This window comes from Polypterus senegalus, chromosome 7 (genome assembly GCF_016835505.1).
Source record: "Polypterus senegalus isolate Bchr_013 chromosome 7, ASM1683550v1, whole genome shotgun sequence".
NCBI lineage: Eukaryota > Metazoa > Chordata > Cladistia > Polypteriformes > Polypteridae > Polypterus > Polypterus senegalus.
The window spans coordinates 36095722-36111300 of NC_053160.1; the positions used below are offsets into that span (position 1 = coordinate 36095722).

The following is a 15579-nucleotide window of genomic DNA, read 5'->3' on the forward strand; positions in this document are numbered from 1 at the left end:
AATTTTTTACAAAAAATAGACTTGAAAACAAATAACCCCCACCCCTTGGGTTTTTAAAATGTATTTTTTTTATCACATTACAATGATTGTAATCTTGTAAATGTTCTGTCTTGTTTGGATTTAGTAACATTTTGGAGGTAGTGTTTTTTGTTTTTTTTCTAGGCATAGTGTTGTGATATTTATGTTTTTAAAGCTTTGGCATGAGCCTCATTTTTATTACACTTTGTATTTAAAAACTTGAATTACTTAAATCTTGTTTCTTGTAGTTTATTTCATTTCTTGTGTCAAGTTTCAGTTGCAGTGTAAAACTTAACTTCCATAGCTGAAGTCTTCATGGCCTTTTCTTTGTTTCCATGTTGAAAATGATGTGATGTAAGAATGAACATTAGCTGCCCTATTTCCTTTTTTATAGAGTTTAGCTTTCAGTAATTTAGCAATTCATGATCTATATTAGAAATCTCAGAAATTAGTTTGGATGCCTTATTTATTAGTTTGCTTTTTTTGTGTGGGTAACGCATATACAGATTATTTGGGGGCCCCCAAATACACTTAAGTGTTTCTCAGGGTTTTCTCCTAAAAATCTCTCCATAAATGTATTAGTCTCTAGAATTGTGCGTTAATGTTGAATTGAAATTATGAACATTAATTTGCTAATATATTCTTGAAATGAGTTCTTAGGTAAATAGTTTATCTCGTATTTCAGAGTATTATAGGCATGGTAAACAATGATGTTATAATAAGATCAGCAGTAAGGAAGTCAAAAATCTGTATCTCTGGTTTACTGGGATAACATTATTTCAGAATATGAGTGTGGGAACCTTTTAAGTGTCAGACAGATTGAAATCCTTAAAGTTTGAAATTATTAGGGCTGTTCTTCTATTTAATAAAATCTAAAGTAAAATCCACAAACATGAAAGATATGGATAGGTGAATAAATGGGAAAAAAATGACACTCGCATATTTTACATAGTTCTCAGTTGCTGAAGTATTCTTATTTCAATTATGACAGTGTATTGCCCATCACTTCTGTTATGTTTACTTTTATCCTTTTTTCCCCCACACCTGTCATTAGATGACCATGTCTTTGCAGTGTGCAGTGAAAATAAAATTGTATAAATTACCCACTAGAACCTGTTTTGCCTACTACAGAAGGCAGAAAGCCGCGAAGTATGCTTGATTGCTTTACTAATAAAATTTCGTTAAATCGCCCAAGTGGTGCAAATGCTAGTCCTACAGATCTACGCTATGCATATTTTAAAAAAATCATGTAAAGGAAAATGTGGATTTGCCATATACATTTTGAAGGAGACTTTTGGAGAATGTATACAGGCTGCATTACTTTTTTCTTTTTTTCCTTAGATGTTACTGAATCACAAGTGGTCAATAGTTTTATTATAGACAGTGTACTATTTTTTTTTTTTTTTGACAAAAGAAAGCAAATATGGAGTTTTTGGTCAGACATTAATGTTCGAATACCAATAGTTTTGAGATGTTTCTCAGGTGGGTAGGGTGCGATATTTTAAACAGTTGAGTAATTTTGTTTTTTTGTTTTTCTGTTTTTTTTTTTTTTTTAATTGAATTGGTTTGTAATGTCTACCTCTGATACAGTGGCCTTCATACGTAGATTTGATTTTGATTCTGTAAAGACCATTCAGAGTGGTTTATACTGTACTTTGTGCGCTCAGATATAAGCGTCCATTTGCCTGTACTGTATGTCAGATTGACCATATTTCCATCACAGAGTACTCAGGTCATTGCAGACAAGGCTCTGTGGGTCTGGATTTGGGTTACCAGTATGCATACTTTCACTGATGGTTAGCACAAGCTGATATTAGTTGTTTATAGGTGCCGCAAGCAGTTCTGCTCACTCCCCCTCCTGCACAGGAGTACCACTCTGATCAGGTACCATTTGTATAGGCAAGACAAAGCAACATAACTGTGCTGCTAAAGTTGGTTACATTTAAGTTGATCGTCTTAATGCTGTTAATACTCCATTTCTAATTTAGCATAGCTTATGTTATTTACTGGACCACTTTATAATTTGTATCCAGATTAATTAGCTGCAGAAATTAGTTCAAATCTAAAATGGTACAGTTACTAAATATAAAAAAATGTGACTTTTTTTGTTCTGTGAAGGGAAAGTCAAAAAAGAAACGCATTGTTACTGGCATTTTTTGTTTTGTAAAGATATTTCACTCCTGATTAGAGCTGCTGTCTCTCAGTCCTGGATTAGAATCTTCGCAAGTCCATGGTCTGTGCGATGTTTGCATGCGTATGTTTGCAACTTGCCCCAACTATTTCAGTTTCAGACCCACATCCTGAAGATTGTATTGGTCTGTCTAACCTGCAGTGTACTGTTGCCCTCAGTTAAGGTTTGTTGTACTGTCCGGTTCAATGTCACTATTCAGATAAAGTTTGAATTTATTTGTAAAAAGAAAAACACCTGACATTTGGACATAAGAGAGAGGTTGTTTTGATTTTGCCCAAATTTTGGACATTGTGTTACACCAGGCATGCTGTGCAGCACTGCTGTATATTGCAGGTCTGTTCTGCCCATTACATAATCTTGAATGGTTGGCCTGTGTCCTCTTAAAACTGATCTTGTGTTTCTTAAACAGACTTGTTAACAACACCATTTAGGTACTTCACTGATTTTTGATTAACAGGTATAATGGATATTTGGCTAATTTTTTGAACCTATAAATATCTTTCTGCCTTTGATCCTTTTCCAGTTCACTTTTAAACCTCCATCATACCTAGCAAAAGCTGTCTTTCTGTTTCATTAATGACAATGGAAAGTAACAGCTCTGTTTCTGATTTTTCTTTTATTACAGTGGCATTGCAATTGTTTTAAAGAGAATTTTGAGTGCTGTCAATGCCCTTTTAGCTTTCTCGGGCAATATACACTGCCAGACACACTCTTCCTCTTTTAGGTGACTTCTGACTTAACACAATGTCAAATACAAAGGTTTAATGAAAAAATAATGAAAGTTAACTTGATTTTATTTTTGGTTCTTCTGTTAAAGCAATACATGTACCTGTTTAGTTTAATCCAGGTATCTTTCTCCAACTTTTAAAACTAACTATAGCTTACACTTTTTTCAATTTTGTTATGTTTATTAACTGACTATATTTTCAAACTTATTTTTACAGGTCAGGTCACGGGGATTTAGATTGTCTATTGAACAGTTATAAGCTTGAAGTACTTGAAGATCATTACAGTGCAACATTTAGGCTGTTCGGTTATTTAATTTATAAAATAGTCCTAGTTTCATAATTTATAAACTGCACAAAAAAATTTAAGGAACACTTTGAAAACATATCGGATCTTAATGGGGAAAAAATCCTGCTGGATATCTATACTGATAAGGACTAGATTAATGTGTTATGAACGAAAGGATGTTACATTGTTTGATGGAAATGAAAATCATCAACCAACAGAGGGCTAAATTCCAAGACATCCCAAAAATCAAAGTAAAAAAATGATGTAGCAGGCTAGTCCATTTTTCCAAAATTTCATTGCAGCAACTCCAAATCATACTCAGTAGTTTGTATGGCCCCCAAGTGCTTTAGACATGCTCCCAATGAGCTCCTTATCTCCTCCCAGATCTGGACCAGGGCATCACTGAGCCCCTGGGTAGTCTGAGGTGTAGATTGGATTTAGGTCAGGTGAAAGTGGGGGCCAGTCAGTGGTATCAATTCCTTTATCCTGCGGGAACTGCCTGCATTCTCTTACCACATGAGTCCGGGCATTGTCATGCATCAAGAGGATCCCAGGACCCACTGCACCAGCAAATGTTCTGACAATGGGTCCAAGGATTTCCTCCCGATACCTAATGGCAGTCAAGGCGCCGTTGTCTAGCCTTTAGAGGTCTGTGTGACCCTCCTTGAATATGCATCCCCAGACCATCACTGACCCACCACCAAAACCGGTCATGCCGAACGATGTCTCAGGCAGCATAACGTTCTCCATGGCTTCTCCAGACCCTTTCACGTCTGTCACATGTGCTCAGGGTGAACCTGTTTTCATCTGTGAAAAGCACAGGGTGCCAGTGGTGGACCTGCCAATTCTGGTATTCTATGGCAAAAGCCAGTCTCGCTATATGGTGCTGGGCAGTGAGCACAGGGCCCACTAGAGGACGTCGGGCCCTCAGGTGAGAAACATTCACACCAGTGGCCTGCTGGAGGTCATTTTGTAGGGCTCTGGCAGTGCTCATCCTGTTCCTCCTTCCCCAAAGGAGCAGATACTGGTCCTGCTGATGGGTTAAGGACCTTCTACAGCCCTGTCTGGCTGTCCTAGAGTAACTGCCTGTCTCCTGGAATCTCCTCCATGCCCTTGAGATTGTGCTGGGAGATGCAGCAAACCTTCTGGCAATGGCACGTATTGATGTCCCATCCTAGAGATGTTGGACTACCTGTGCATCCTCTGTAGGGTCCAGGTATCGCCTCATTCTACCAGTAGTGACACTGACTGTAGCCAATAGCAAAACTAGTGAAAAAACAGTCAGAAAAGATGAGGAGGGAAAAATGTCAGTGGCCTCCACCCATTAAACCATTCCTGTTTTGGGGGTCATCTCATTGGTGCCCTCTAATGCTCCTGTTAATTTCATTAACACCAAAGCAACTGAAGCTGATTAGCAACTTCCTCTGCTACTTAACTGTCCAGATCAATATCCCAGATGTTTCACTGACTTGATGCTATCAGTGTGTCTAGTTCCATTTTTTTTTTTTACTTTGTACACACAGCTCTTCACAAAAATGGAATTCTGTGTCACTTTGCACTGCACTGTTAATTTGCGTGTTTAAAACAGTGCACCAGTTATAAGCACTTCAGCCGTATTACAAGCAAACAAGAAGAAATACCAGTTTAAAAAAATATATATAAAAAAAAGTTTTTAAAGTGCCAAGTGTGTTTTTATACCAAGAGCTTTTAACCTGTGTTTGAAAATATTTCAGTATTTACTTATTTTTAATTTGACAGTCCTATTTAGGGGTATCTCGTTTAATCTCCCCTGGACTTCAAGCAGTATACAGTATTTACTGCACAATGCTCCACAACTTGTCTGATTGCTGTTAACAATGATTAGTACAAACTTTATTAAACCCTGGTAGCATTTTCAAGATTAATAAAGCTTGTTCTTAAACATTTTTTTTACCTTTTTTTTATACTAAAATGCACAAATTCATAATATTAGTCCACAAACTTGTCATATACTGCATCAGTGAAGTAAACTTATTTTTGCGTTGAATGAAGTGTTAATTTCCGTGTACTGTTTAACTTATTTCCTTAATTGAAAATGCTCCAAAAGCTTCTTTCAAAGAAAGTGTTTCAGAATCCAGAGTTGGCAACAGTTGACAAATACGGTTTTTGTTTGTTTTGGGGAGAGAGCTTTTCTGTGCACCTTAGGGGGAATAAATGTAAAACTTCAATTTTAGATTTTTGTACCTTTCAATATCCAAACTAATGATATGTTTCCACCTTCCCCATGTCTTCAAAATCCATGCTGTGAGCACATGTTTGCTTCAGATACCTGTCCTACCAAATATGATCTATGTTTGGTTATTCATACAGGCACCTACTTTTCAGTCGTAACTTCATTGAATGTGTCGACACTCTGAATGCAATGTTTCGTTTGTTAATACCTTAATATTGTATTGATTCCATGGACTAAAAGTTGTGCCTACAAGCGCACATTTTATATCCCGCTATCTCAGATGTGGCACAGGTAGAGGAAGCTTTATTTTGAAATCTCTTACATTCTTGAGCAGTATGCTAAAATTCTCGATCTTTTACCAACTGGTATGTGAAGAGGAAATATAAAACATTTCATACCTCCTGAGATTATTCATATAAATACTGCCTCAAAAGTGTATTACCACTTCTTCTTTCGGCTGCTCCCGTTGGGGGTTGCCACAGCGGATCATCTTCTTCCATATCTTTCTGTCCTCTGCATCTTGTTCTGTTACACCCATCACCTGCATGTCCTCTCTCACCGCATCAATAAATCTTCTTAGGCCTTCCTCTTTTTCTCTACCCTGGTAGCTCTATCCTTAGCATCCTTCTCCCAATATACTCGGCATCTCTCCTCTGCACATGTCCAAACCAATGCAATCCTGCCTCTCTGACTTTGTCTCCCAACCGTCTAACTTGAGCTGACCCTCTAATGTACTCCTTTCTAATCCTATCCATCCTCGTCACACCCAGTGCAAATCTTAACATCTTTAACTCTGTTACCACCAGCTCTGTCACCTGCTTTCTGGTCACCGTCTCCAGCCCATATACCATAGCTGGTTTCACTACCGTCCTGTAGACCTTCCCTTTCACTCTTGCTGATATCTGTCTGTCACAAATCACTCCTGACGTTCTTCTCCACCCATTCCACCCTGCCTGCACTCTTTCACCTCTCTTCCACAATTCCCATTACTCTGTACTGTTGATCCCAAGTATTTAAACTCCTCCACCTTTTGCCAACTCTACTCCTTGCATCCTCACAATTCCATTGAACTCTCTCTCATTTACACACATGTATTCTGTTTTGTTCCTACTGACCTTCATTCCTCTCCTCTCTAGAGCATATCTCCACCTCTCTATTGTCTCCTCAACCTGCTCCCGACAATTTCTACAGATCACAATGTCATCAGCAATGTCATAGTCCACGGGGACTCCTGTCTAATCTTGTCTGTCAACTTGTCCATCACCATTGCAAATAAGAAAGGGCTCAGAGCTGATCCCTGATGTAATCCCACATCCAACTTGAATGCATCTGTCACTCCTACAGCAGACCTCGCCACTGTCACACTTCCCTCGTACATATCCTGTACAACTATTAACTACTTCTCTACCACTCCCGACTTCCTTATACAATACCACAACTCCTCTCGAGGCAGCTTGTCCTATGATTTCTCCAGGTCCACAAAGACGCAGTGCAACTCCTTCTGGCCTTTTCTCTACTTCTCCATCAACACCCTCAGAGCAAACATTGCATTAGTGGTGCTCTTTCTTGGCATGAAACCATACTGCTGCTCACTAATCATCACCTCACTTCTTAACCTAGCTTACACTACTCTTTCCAATAACCTCATGCTGTGGCTCACCAATTTTATCCCCCTGTAGTTACTACAGTCCAGCACATCCCCCTTTATTCTTAAATATCTGCACCAGTACACTTCTTCTCCACTCCTCAGGCATCCTCTCATTTCCAAGATGCCATTAAACATTCTGGTTAAAAACTCCACTGCCATCTCTCCTAAACACCTCCATGCTTCCACAGGTATGTCATCTACCATCTCCACATCGTCCAACCTCTTCTCTCTCTCATTCTCCTCATTTATCAGCCTCTCAAAGTACTCTTTCCATCTACTCAACACACTCTCCTCGCTTGTGAGTACATTTCCATCTTTATCCTTTATCACCCTAACCTGCTGCACATCTTTCCCAGCTCAGTCCTTCTGTCTAGCCAATCGGTACAGGTCCTTTTCTCCCTCCTTAGTGTCCAACCTCTCAAACAACTCATCATACGCCTTTTCTTTAGCCTTCGCCACCTCTCTCTTCACCTTGCACCTTATCTCCTTGTACTCTTGTGTACTTTCTGCATCTCTCTGACTATCCCACTTCTTTGCCATCCGCTTCCTCTGTATTCTCTCCTTTATTTCCTCATTCCACCACCAGGTTTCCTTTTATTCCTTCTGTCCAGATGTCATGCCAAGCATCCTTCTTGCTGTCACAATTACTACATCTGCTGTAGTTTTCCAACTGTCTGGTAATTCTTCACTACCACCCAGTGCCTGTCTCACCTTCTCCCTAAACTCAACCTTGCAGTCTTACTTTTTCAAATTCCACCATTTGATCCTTGACTCTGCCCTCACTCTCTTACTCTTCTTGATCTCCGTCATCCTATGCTGCTTAACTACACTTTCCCCTGCCACCACTTTGCAGTCTTCAATCTCCTTCAGATTGACTCTTCTGCATAGAATGTAATCTACCTGTGTGCATCTTCCTCCACTCTTGTACGTCACCCTATGTTTCTCCCTCTTATTAAAATACGTATTCACCACAGCCATGTCCATCCTTTTGGCAAAGTCCACTATCCTCTGACCTTCATTTCTCTCCTTGACACCATACCTACCCATCACCTGTTCCCTTCACCAACATGTCCGCTCCAATCACCACTTTGTCTTTTGGGTACACAGTTCATCACTTTATCCAACTCACTCCAAAAATCTTTCTCACCCACTGCACACCCAACTTGCGGTGCACATGCACTAACAACATTCATCATCACACTTCCAATTTCCAGCTTCATAATCATTACTCTGTCTGACACTCTTCATCTCCAAAACAGTCTTTACATACTGTTTCTTCAGAATAACCCCTACTCCATTTTTCCTCCTATTCACACCATGTTTGAACAATTTTGAATCCACCTCCGATCCACCTGGCCTTACTCCCCTTCCATTTAGTCTCTTGCACGTACAATATATCAACCTTCCTTCTCTGCAGCATATCGGCTAACTCTCTCTCCCCTTACCAGTCATACTGCCAGCATTCAGAGTTCCTACCCTCCGTTCCACTTTCTTCACCTTCCACCTCCTGCCTCTGGACACGTCTCCCCCCTCTTCTTCAGCCAACAGTAGCCCAGTTTCTGCCAGCACCCTGTTGACTAACGGTGGTGGTCGTTGTTAACCTGGGGCTCGACTGATCCGGTATGGAAATTTTGTATTGTTGTCCACATACTGATTTGGCAACATTTTACATTGGATGCCCTTCCTGACATAACCCTCCCCATTTATCTGGGCTTGGGACCGGCACAAAGAAGCACACTGGTTTGTGCATTCCTTGTGGCTGGGTTTCAAAAGTGTGTTACCACTGATAGCACTGAAATGCAAAACAGTCGTGCATTGAACAGTATCATTCTTTAAAAAAAAAAACAAAAACCTTCGCTTCATTTTTCTAATCAGTTGTATTTAGTGTTCTATTTTAAATCGGCAAGGTATGTGCTCACACATACTTCATAATTAGATTTTGTATTAATGGCAATCCATTTCAAACAAAGAGCACCTTGTTATGAAAATTAAGCAGTTGGATAACTCTGGTGTATATTTTATGTTTCATGTAGTTGTTGAAACTTTTCTTTTACTTAAATGGCACTGCTGCCTATCCGGTATGATCTTCATGCTCTTTGGGTCCATAGACTAAACCTCCCGTACGCCCAGAAGGTAGCGTAATGCTGGCCGTCATACTTGGTGTTTAACAATAATACATATGAGTGAGTTCTAGGGGGAAAAAAAAAGTTGAATGCTTATTCAGAAAAATTGATTTGAACTTAAAGTATTTGACTTAATTTCACTGCATTTTCTTTTTTCCAGTTTGCTCTGAGACTGCTTGCATTCCGTCAGATTCACAAAGTTTTGGGAATGGATCCTTTGCCGCAGATGAACCCTCGTTTTAATGTGCGCAACAACAGAAAAAGGAGACGGGACAACAGTGATGGTGTGGATGGGTTTGAAGGAGAAGGCAAGAAAGACAAAAAAGACTATGATAGCTATTAAAAATGAACCTTGTTAGCGACTTCAAAGCAACACACTAATTTAAATTGACAGTGTAAATGGAGTTATTTTTGTGTTTTTACAGTTGTCCTCCCTCGCCCTCCACCCTTTTGACTACTTTGAGTTTGTTTTGGTTGTGCTGTATGTAGTAACACCACGTACAGAAGTGTAACTCCCATTCTAGTTCAGTTTTCTGAAAATTCTAATGGATACAAATATAAATCACTTGAGTGTATAAAAAAGGAATGTATGTCTCTAGTTGGATGTAAGAGAGAAGTTTAATTTTCTAGTTTGCACCTTGTTCAAGGGAACAGTTTTTATTTTTCGGATTTATTAAATCCTTCCTTTTGGTCTGCAGAAAATTGTCTTTTTAGTGAGGGATATATCTTTTTTTTTTTTTCTACATTAAAAAATAGTATGGGGAAGTATTCCATGTGATGGTTTTAAACCCATAGTAATTTACTTCCTGTATCTAAATTATGGATTTGTTTATTGCTCGAAAGAGAAATAGAACAGTGGCATTCGACAGTCATGCAGGCAGCATCACTTGTGTTTTGTTTTTTGCTTTTATTTGTAATTCCCTGAACCGTTTTAAATGAGTTATCAGTCTTTCATGAAAAATCACAAGTGTGTGTGTGTGGTTGAATGTGTCTGAAATTTGACATAACTTGATTTTAACAATGTCTAATCTTGGTGTTCAAGGCAATGGAAAGCATCAAAACACTTGTGGCACTGGTGTAGCCAAGAATGGAGAATAAGACATAGATTTGCAGAGGTTATTTTGTGTTAGTGAATTTCTTCAAAACTTGCTCTAAAATATAGTCTTGCAGTAGTTGTTACAATGCATAGTGCAATCAGCACCTTTTTATGATTTACATAAAAATGCATGACTGTTAATTTCTGTTGTATTAAGGCTTTTAAAGTTTGATGTTTTTATTTCATAACTGAAATTTATTGCCTAGTTCTCCTCTTTGGTTTAAATATTGCATAGTTCTATAAAAACTAGTGTGCCCGTGACACATTGATTGTCACTGTAGCATTTGTAATTGCAGTTTCAATGTAAATCCATCATTTATTCTTTGCTTGTCAGTCACAGTTGAAGTACTGCTGCATTACAATTGGCAAATAAAATTCATGAAAAAAACATTTTGACTTATCCTTTTTATATAAAAAACAAAAAAACACTGGCTTAGTTATAACATTATAAGCTTGAAATATCCTGAGGTTTCTAACTCCTGCTTTTAGGATCCTTTGATTCATAATAATAACACTTGAATTAAAAGGTTGTGATTTTACCAGCTTGTGGATAATAGGAGTGGGGTGCAGGTTGCCAGATATTCCACAATAGTTTGATGTTTTTCAAATTTTACAGTATTGCAGTTCAGTTATTATCCTTGTTTTGGACTGATCAAAAAGTTTAAACTTTATCCATACAGTAAAAATGTGGCTGTTATTTAGATCCCGTGTTTTTTTTTTTTTTTTTTTTTTTTAAAATGGAGTAATGTATCCCACTATAATCTCTTTTGATTGAATAGAGAAGTAAGAATGTGAACACACAACCTGCCAACCACTCTATCATGTTGATGTCTGCCAGTACTAGCGATTAGAATATTTCATATTTCTAGTGATTCATTTTAGTATATATGAATGTGTTTCAAATTCTGGGGTGCTCCAAACACAGTATGTTGATTATAATGTACTGTCGTCACAATAAATGATTTACTGAAATTTCATACATAAGCAAATGTGTGCAACGCTATTTAGTTTGCAGGTTTTGATAAAAGTCTTGTTAGCTGACAGTGGAGGGAAAAATGTGCTGTGCCTCATTCCCATTATTTATTTATTTTGTCTGTATTTAAACGGCGCTCACCAGTTTCACTATTCATCACAGTTTTCTGCAGTCAGGATGTGCGTTTCCACCTGAGCAAAAAGTAGCTGTTCTCCGTCTCTCTTGCATGACAAGGTGAAAGTCCCATAGTCTTTTTTAAATTGCATCTGTTTGTCCATCATGAGAATCTGTAGTTTGCAGTGTTGCCAGAGTAACATTAATTGTCTTGTAACAATGCTTAAAAATGACATTTTCATTTTGCAAATACCAATAAAATTCTTTGATTTTAAATTCCCACAGGTTTTCATACATGCAAAAGAAGAAAACTCAGTTAGTTTTATATCCAGATACATACAGTGGGATGCAAAAGTTTGGGCAACCTTGTTAATAGTCATTATTTTCCTGTATAAATCCATTGGTTGTTACGATAAAAAATGTCAGTTAAATATATCATATAGAGACACACACAGTGATATTTGAGAAGTGAAATGGAGTTTCTTGGATTTACAGAAAGTGTGCAATAATTGTTCAAACAAAATCGGGCAGGTGCATAAATTTGGGCACCGTTGTCATTTTATTGATTCCAAAACTTTTAGAACTAATTATTGGAACTCAAATTGGCTTGGTAAGCTCAGTGACCCCTGACCTACATACACAGGTGAATCCTATAATGAGAAAGAGTATTTAAGGGGGTCAATTGTAAGTTTCCCTCCTCCTTTAATGTTGTCTGAAGAGTAGCAACATGGGGGTCACAAAACAACTCTCAAATGACCTGAAGCTTGAATGACCACAGGCTCAGTTCAAGTTAAGGCTCGAAGTGGCAGACCAAGAAAGATTTCGGATAGACAGAAGCGACGAATGGTGAGAACAGTCAGAGTCAACCCACAGACCAGCACCAAAGACCTACAACATCATCTTGCAGCAGATGGAGTCACTGTGCATTGTTCAACCATTCGGCGCACTTTACACAAGGAGATGCTGTATGCGAGAGTGATGCAGAGGAAGCCTTTTCTCCACCCACAGCACAAACAGAGCCGCTTGAGGTATGCTCAAGCACATTTGGACAAGCCAGCTTCATTTTGGAATGAGGTGCTGTGGACTGATGAAACTAAAATTGAGTTATTTGGGCATAACAAGGGGTGTTATGCATGGAGGAAAAAGAACACAGCATTCCAAGAAAAACACCAGCTACCTACAGTAAAATATCGTGGTGGTTCCATCATGCTGTGTGGCCAGTGCAGGGACTTGGAATCTTGTCAAAGTTGAGGGACGCATGGATTCCACTCAGTATCGGCAGATTCTGGAGACCAATGTCCAGGAATCAGTGACAAAGCTGAAGCTGCGCCGGGGCTGGATCTTTCAACAAGACAACGACCCGAAACACTGCTCAAAATCCACTGAGGCATTCATGCAGAGGAACAAGTACAACGTTCTGGAATGGCCATCTCAGTCCCCAGACCTGAATATAATTGAAAATCTGTGGTGTGAGTTAAAGAGAGCTGTCCATGATCGGAAGCCATCAAACCTGAATGAACTAGAGATGTTTTGTAAAGAGGAATGGTCCAAAATACCTTCAACCACAATCCAGACTCTCTTTGGAACCTACAGGAAGCGTTTAGAGGCTGTAATTTCTGCAAAAGGCGGATCTACTAAATATTGATTTCATTTCTTTTCTGTGGTGCCCAAATTTATGCACCTGCCTGATTTTGTTTGAACAATTATTGCACACTTTCTGTAAATCCAATAAACTTCATTTTACTTCTCAAATATCACTGTGTGTGTCTCCTATATGATATATTTAACTGACATTTTTTATCGTAACAACCAACGATTTATACAGGAAAATAATGACTTTTAACAACGTTGCCCAAACTTTTGCATCCCACTGTAACTGTAGTACACTACTGTATTGGTCGCCTTCTCCTTCTCCATAGAATTAAGAATTACTGTATATACTTGTGTATAAGTTGATCATAAAAATAGACCCGACTTATACGCCCGTTCAAAAATGCGACAATTTGTTTTTTTTTTTTGCATCTTCTTGCCGCCTCCAATCTTGCACCTGTTTCTCAGACACACAGAGTTTTGTTACAGCAGCACAGTTACCAATTTCTTTCGCCACTTCAATGATGTTTAATTTAAAACCAGCTTCATATTTTCTTCTGATCGAATGCTCCATCATAGATTAGGTATGCTCTTACGATAATGGTGTATGAGGGCGTAAGACACAAAGCATAAATCAGTACAAACGTCGCTTCAGAATAGTTCAGTTATTACCGTGTGGTCACTTAGGCACAATACATAGGGGGGGGAAAAAAAGGCTGTGTGCTCCGTGGTTACTCTCTCAGGTGGCCATTAGCACATCATAATCTCTTGTACCGATAGTGTGAGTTTTCCGCATTCGACTTATACGAGTGACATTATAAAGTATCGAAAATTATACGGTAAAATCAAGCCCGACTTATCCGTGGGAGAACTTAAACGCGAGTATATACGATATACAGATTCTAGACCAATCATGGAGTCTTTTTTTACAGTAGTGGCCAAAAGTTTTGGCAGTGACACAAATGTTGCATTGCATACTTGGCTGCTTCAGCATTTTCTAATTTTTTTTTTTATGTTTTTATGGTATACTGAACAATTATAAACATGAATCATAAGGCTTTTATTGGCAAATACATCAAATTTATGTAAAGAGTCTATAGTGCTGACCCTTCATACCTTCTACAATTCGCTCTGGCATGTTGGATATCAGCTTCTGGGCCAAATACTGACTGACGTTGATCCATTCTTGCCTTTAGTACATGGAATTGATCACAAATTGTGCCCTTCTGCTTGTCCACCTGCTTTTTGAGAACTGACCACAGGTTCTCAATGTGAATAAGATCTGGGGAGTTTCCTAGCCACCGGTCCAAACTTTCAGTGTTATGATCTCTGAGCCACTTCATTATCTCATGTCTTATGACATGGTGCTCCATCATGCAGGAAAATACACAGATCATCCCAGTTGCACCTGGATTGTTGGGAGAAGTTGCTCTTGGAGGACATTTTGATACCATTCTTTATTTATGGCAGTGTTCTTGGGCAGAACTGTGAGTGGGCCCACTCCCTTGGATGAGAAGCAACCATGGATTGTCTCGGGATGCTTCACTGTTGGCACGACACAGGACTCATGGTGGTGTTTACCTTTTCCTTCTCCGGACAATCGATTTTCCCAGATGTCTCAAACAGTCGGAAGGAGGATTCATCTGAAGAAATAACTGCATCAGTCTTCTGCTGTCTAATCCTTGTACTTCCTGCAGAATTTCAGTCTGTCCTTGTCTTGTTTTTGTTTTTTGGTACAGAAATGGCCTCTTTGCTGCCCTTCTTGTCCAAGTCTTCACCTCAGATGAACTCGCATCCACCTGCTTGCAATAACAAGTCAAGTGCTGCACTGGAGGCAACATCGTTCTGTAGCTGACCGCTCAGGAGGAGATGGTCCTAGCAGTTGCTGGACATGTTTAGCTGATCATTTTGCGCCAGGGCCAAAATAAGTGAAAATGGCCTTTTGTGCTAAAGTTAACTTTGTATGCTAATAAAGCTCTTTGCAATGAATTAATATGCCTCTGATCTCTCTGCACAACAATATAAAAACAATGTGAATTGTCGTCACAGAAACTGAAGCCACAAATTTTACAAAACACAGCATTTGTCACTGCCAAGACTTGTGGCCACTACTGTATATACATGGAGGTCCCGTATTCTTGGCATCTGTATTTGTGGATTTGACTATTCTTGGAATGCAGTTCAGAAGTTGATGTTGTCTTTTCAGTTCAAGAGAGGCAGGCACAGAACCTAAACCCAGACAAATACCGTATTCCTTTAGGACATGGGCTCTTAACTGAGCTGCAACCCACTTTAGGTTGGGTGTTATCTGAATTTGGTCGCGCAGAGTCATGAATCAGTCATACTCGATTGGAAAGGGTCGCATACACTTCCCATAGTGTCGTCTTATAGGTTGGTGCTGGCAGTTTAATCAACCACCATTGACCCTCTGCGACCTACATTGATTCTCCAAGGGGAGACCCCCCAATGTTGACAATCAGCAGCGATTCTGGGTCTCAAAGCCACAAAAGATGCAAAATTGGGTCAGAGAAACAAGTGCAAGACACACTGCTTTAGTCTGGTGGCAGTTGGAATTGAGATGAACAGGTTTGCTGTTGTGA

At 39.1% G+C, this 15579-nt stretch overlaps 1 protein-coding gene across 1 annotated transcript in view; it reads left to right on the top strand.

Moving 5' to 3' along the window:
- The window catches only part of zfr (zinc finger RNA binding protein), a 103612-nt gene extending 92922 nt beyond the window's left edge, over positions 1 to 10690 (top strand). The window contains 1 exon segment of the mRNA XM_039758489.1: positions 9367 to 10690. Coding sequence (XP_039614423.1) covers positions 9367 to 9549 — 183 coding nt within the window. The 3' untranslated portion in view covers positions 9550 to 10690.
- Positions 10691 to 15579: the final 4889 nt, after the last annotated feature.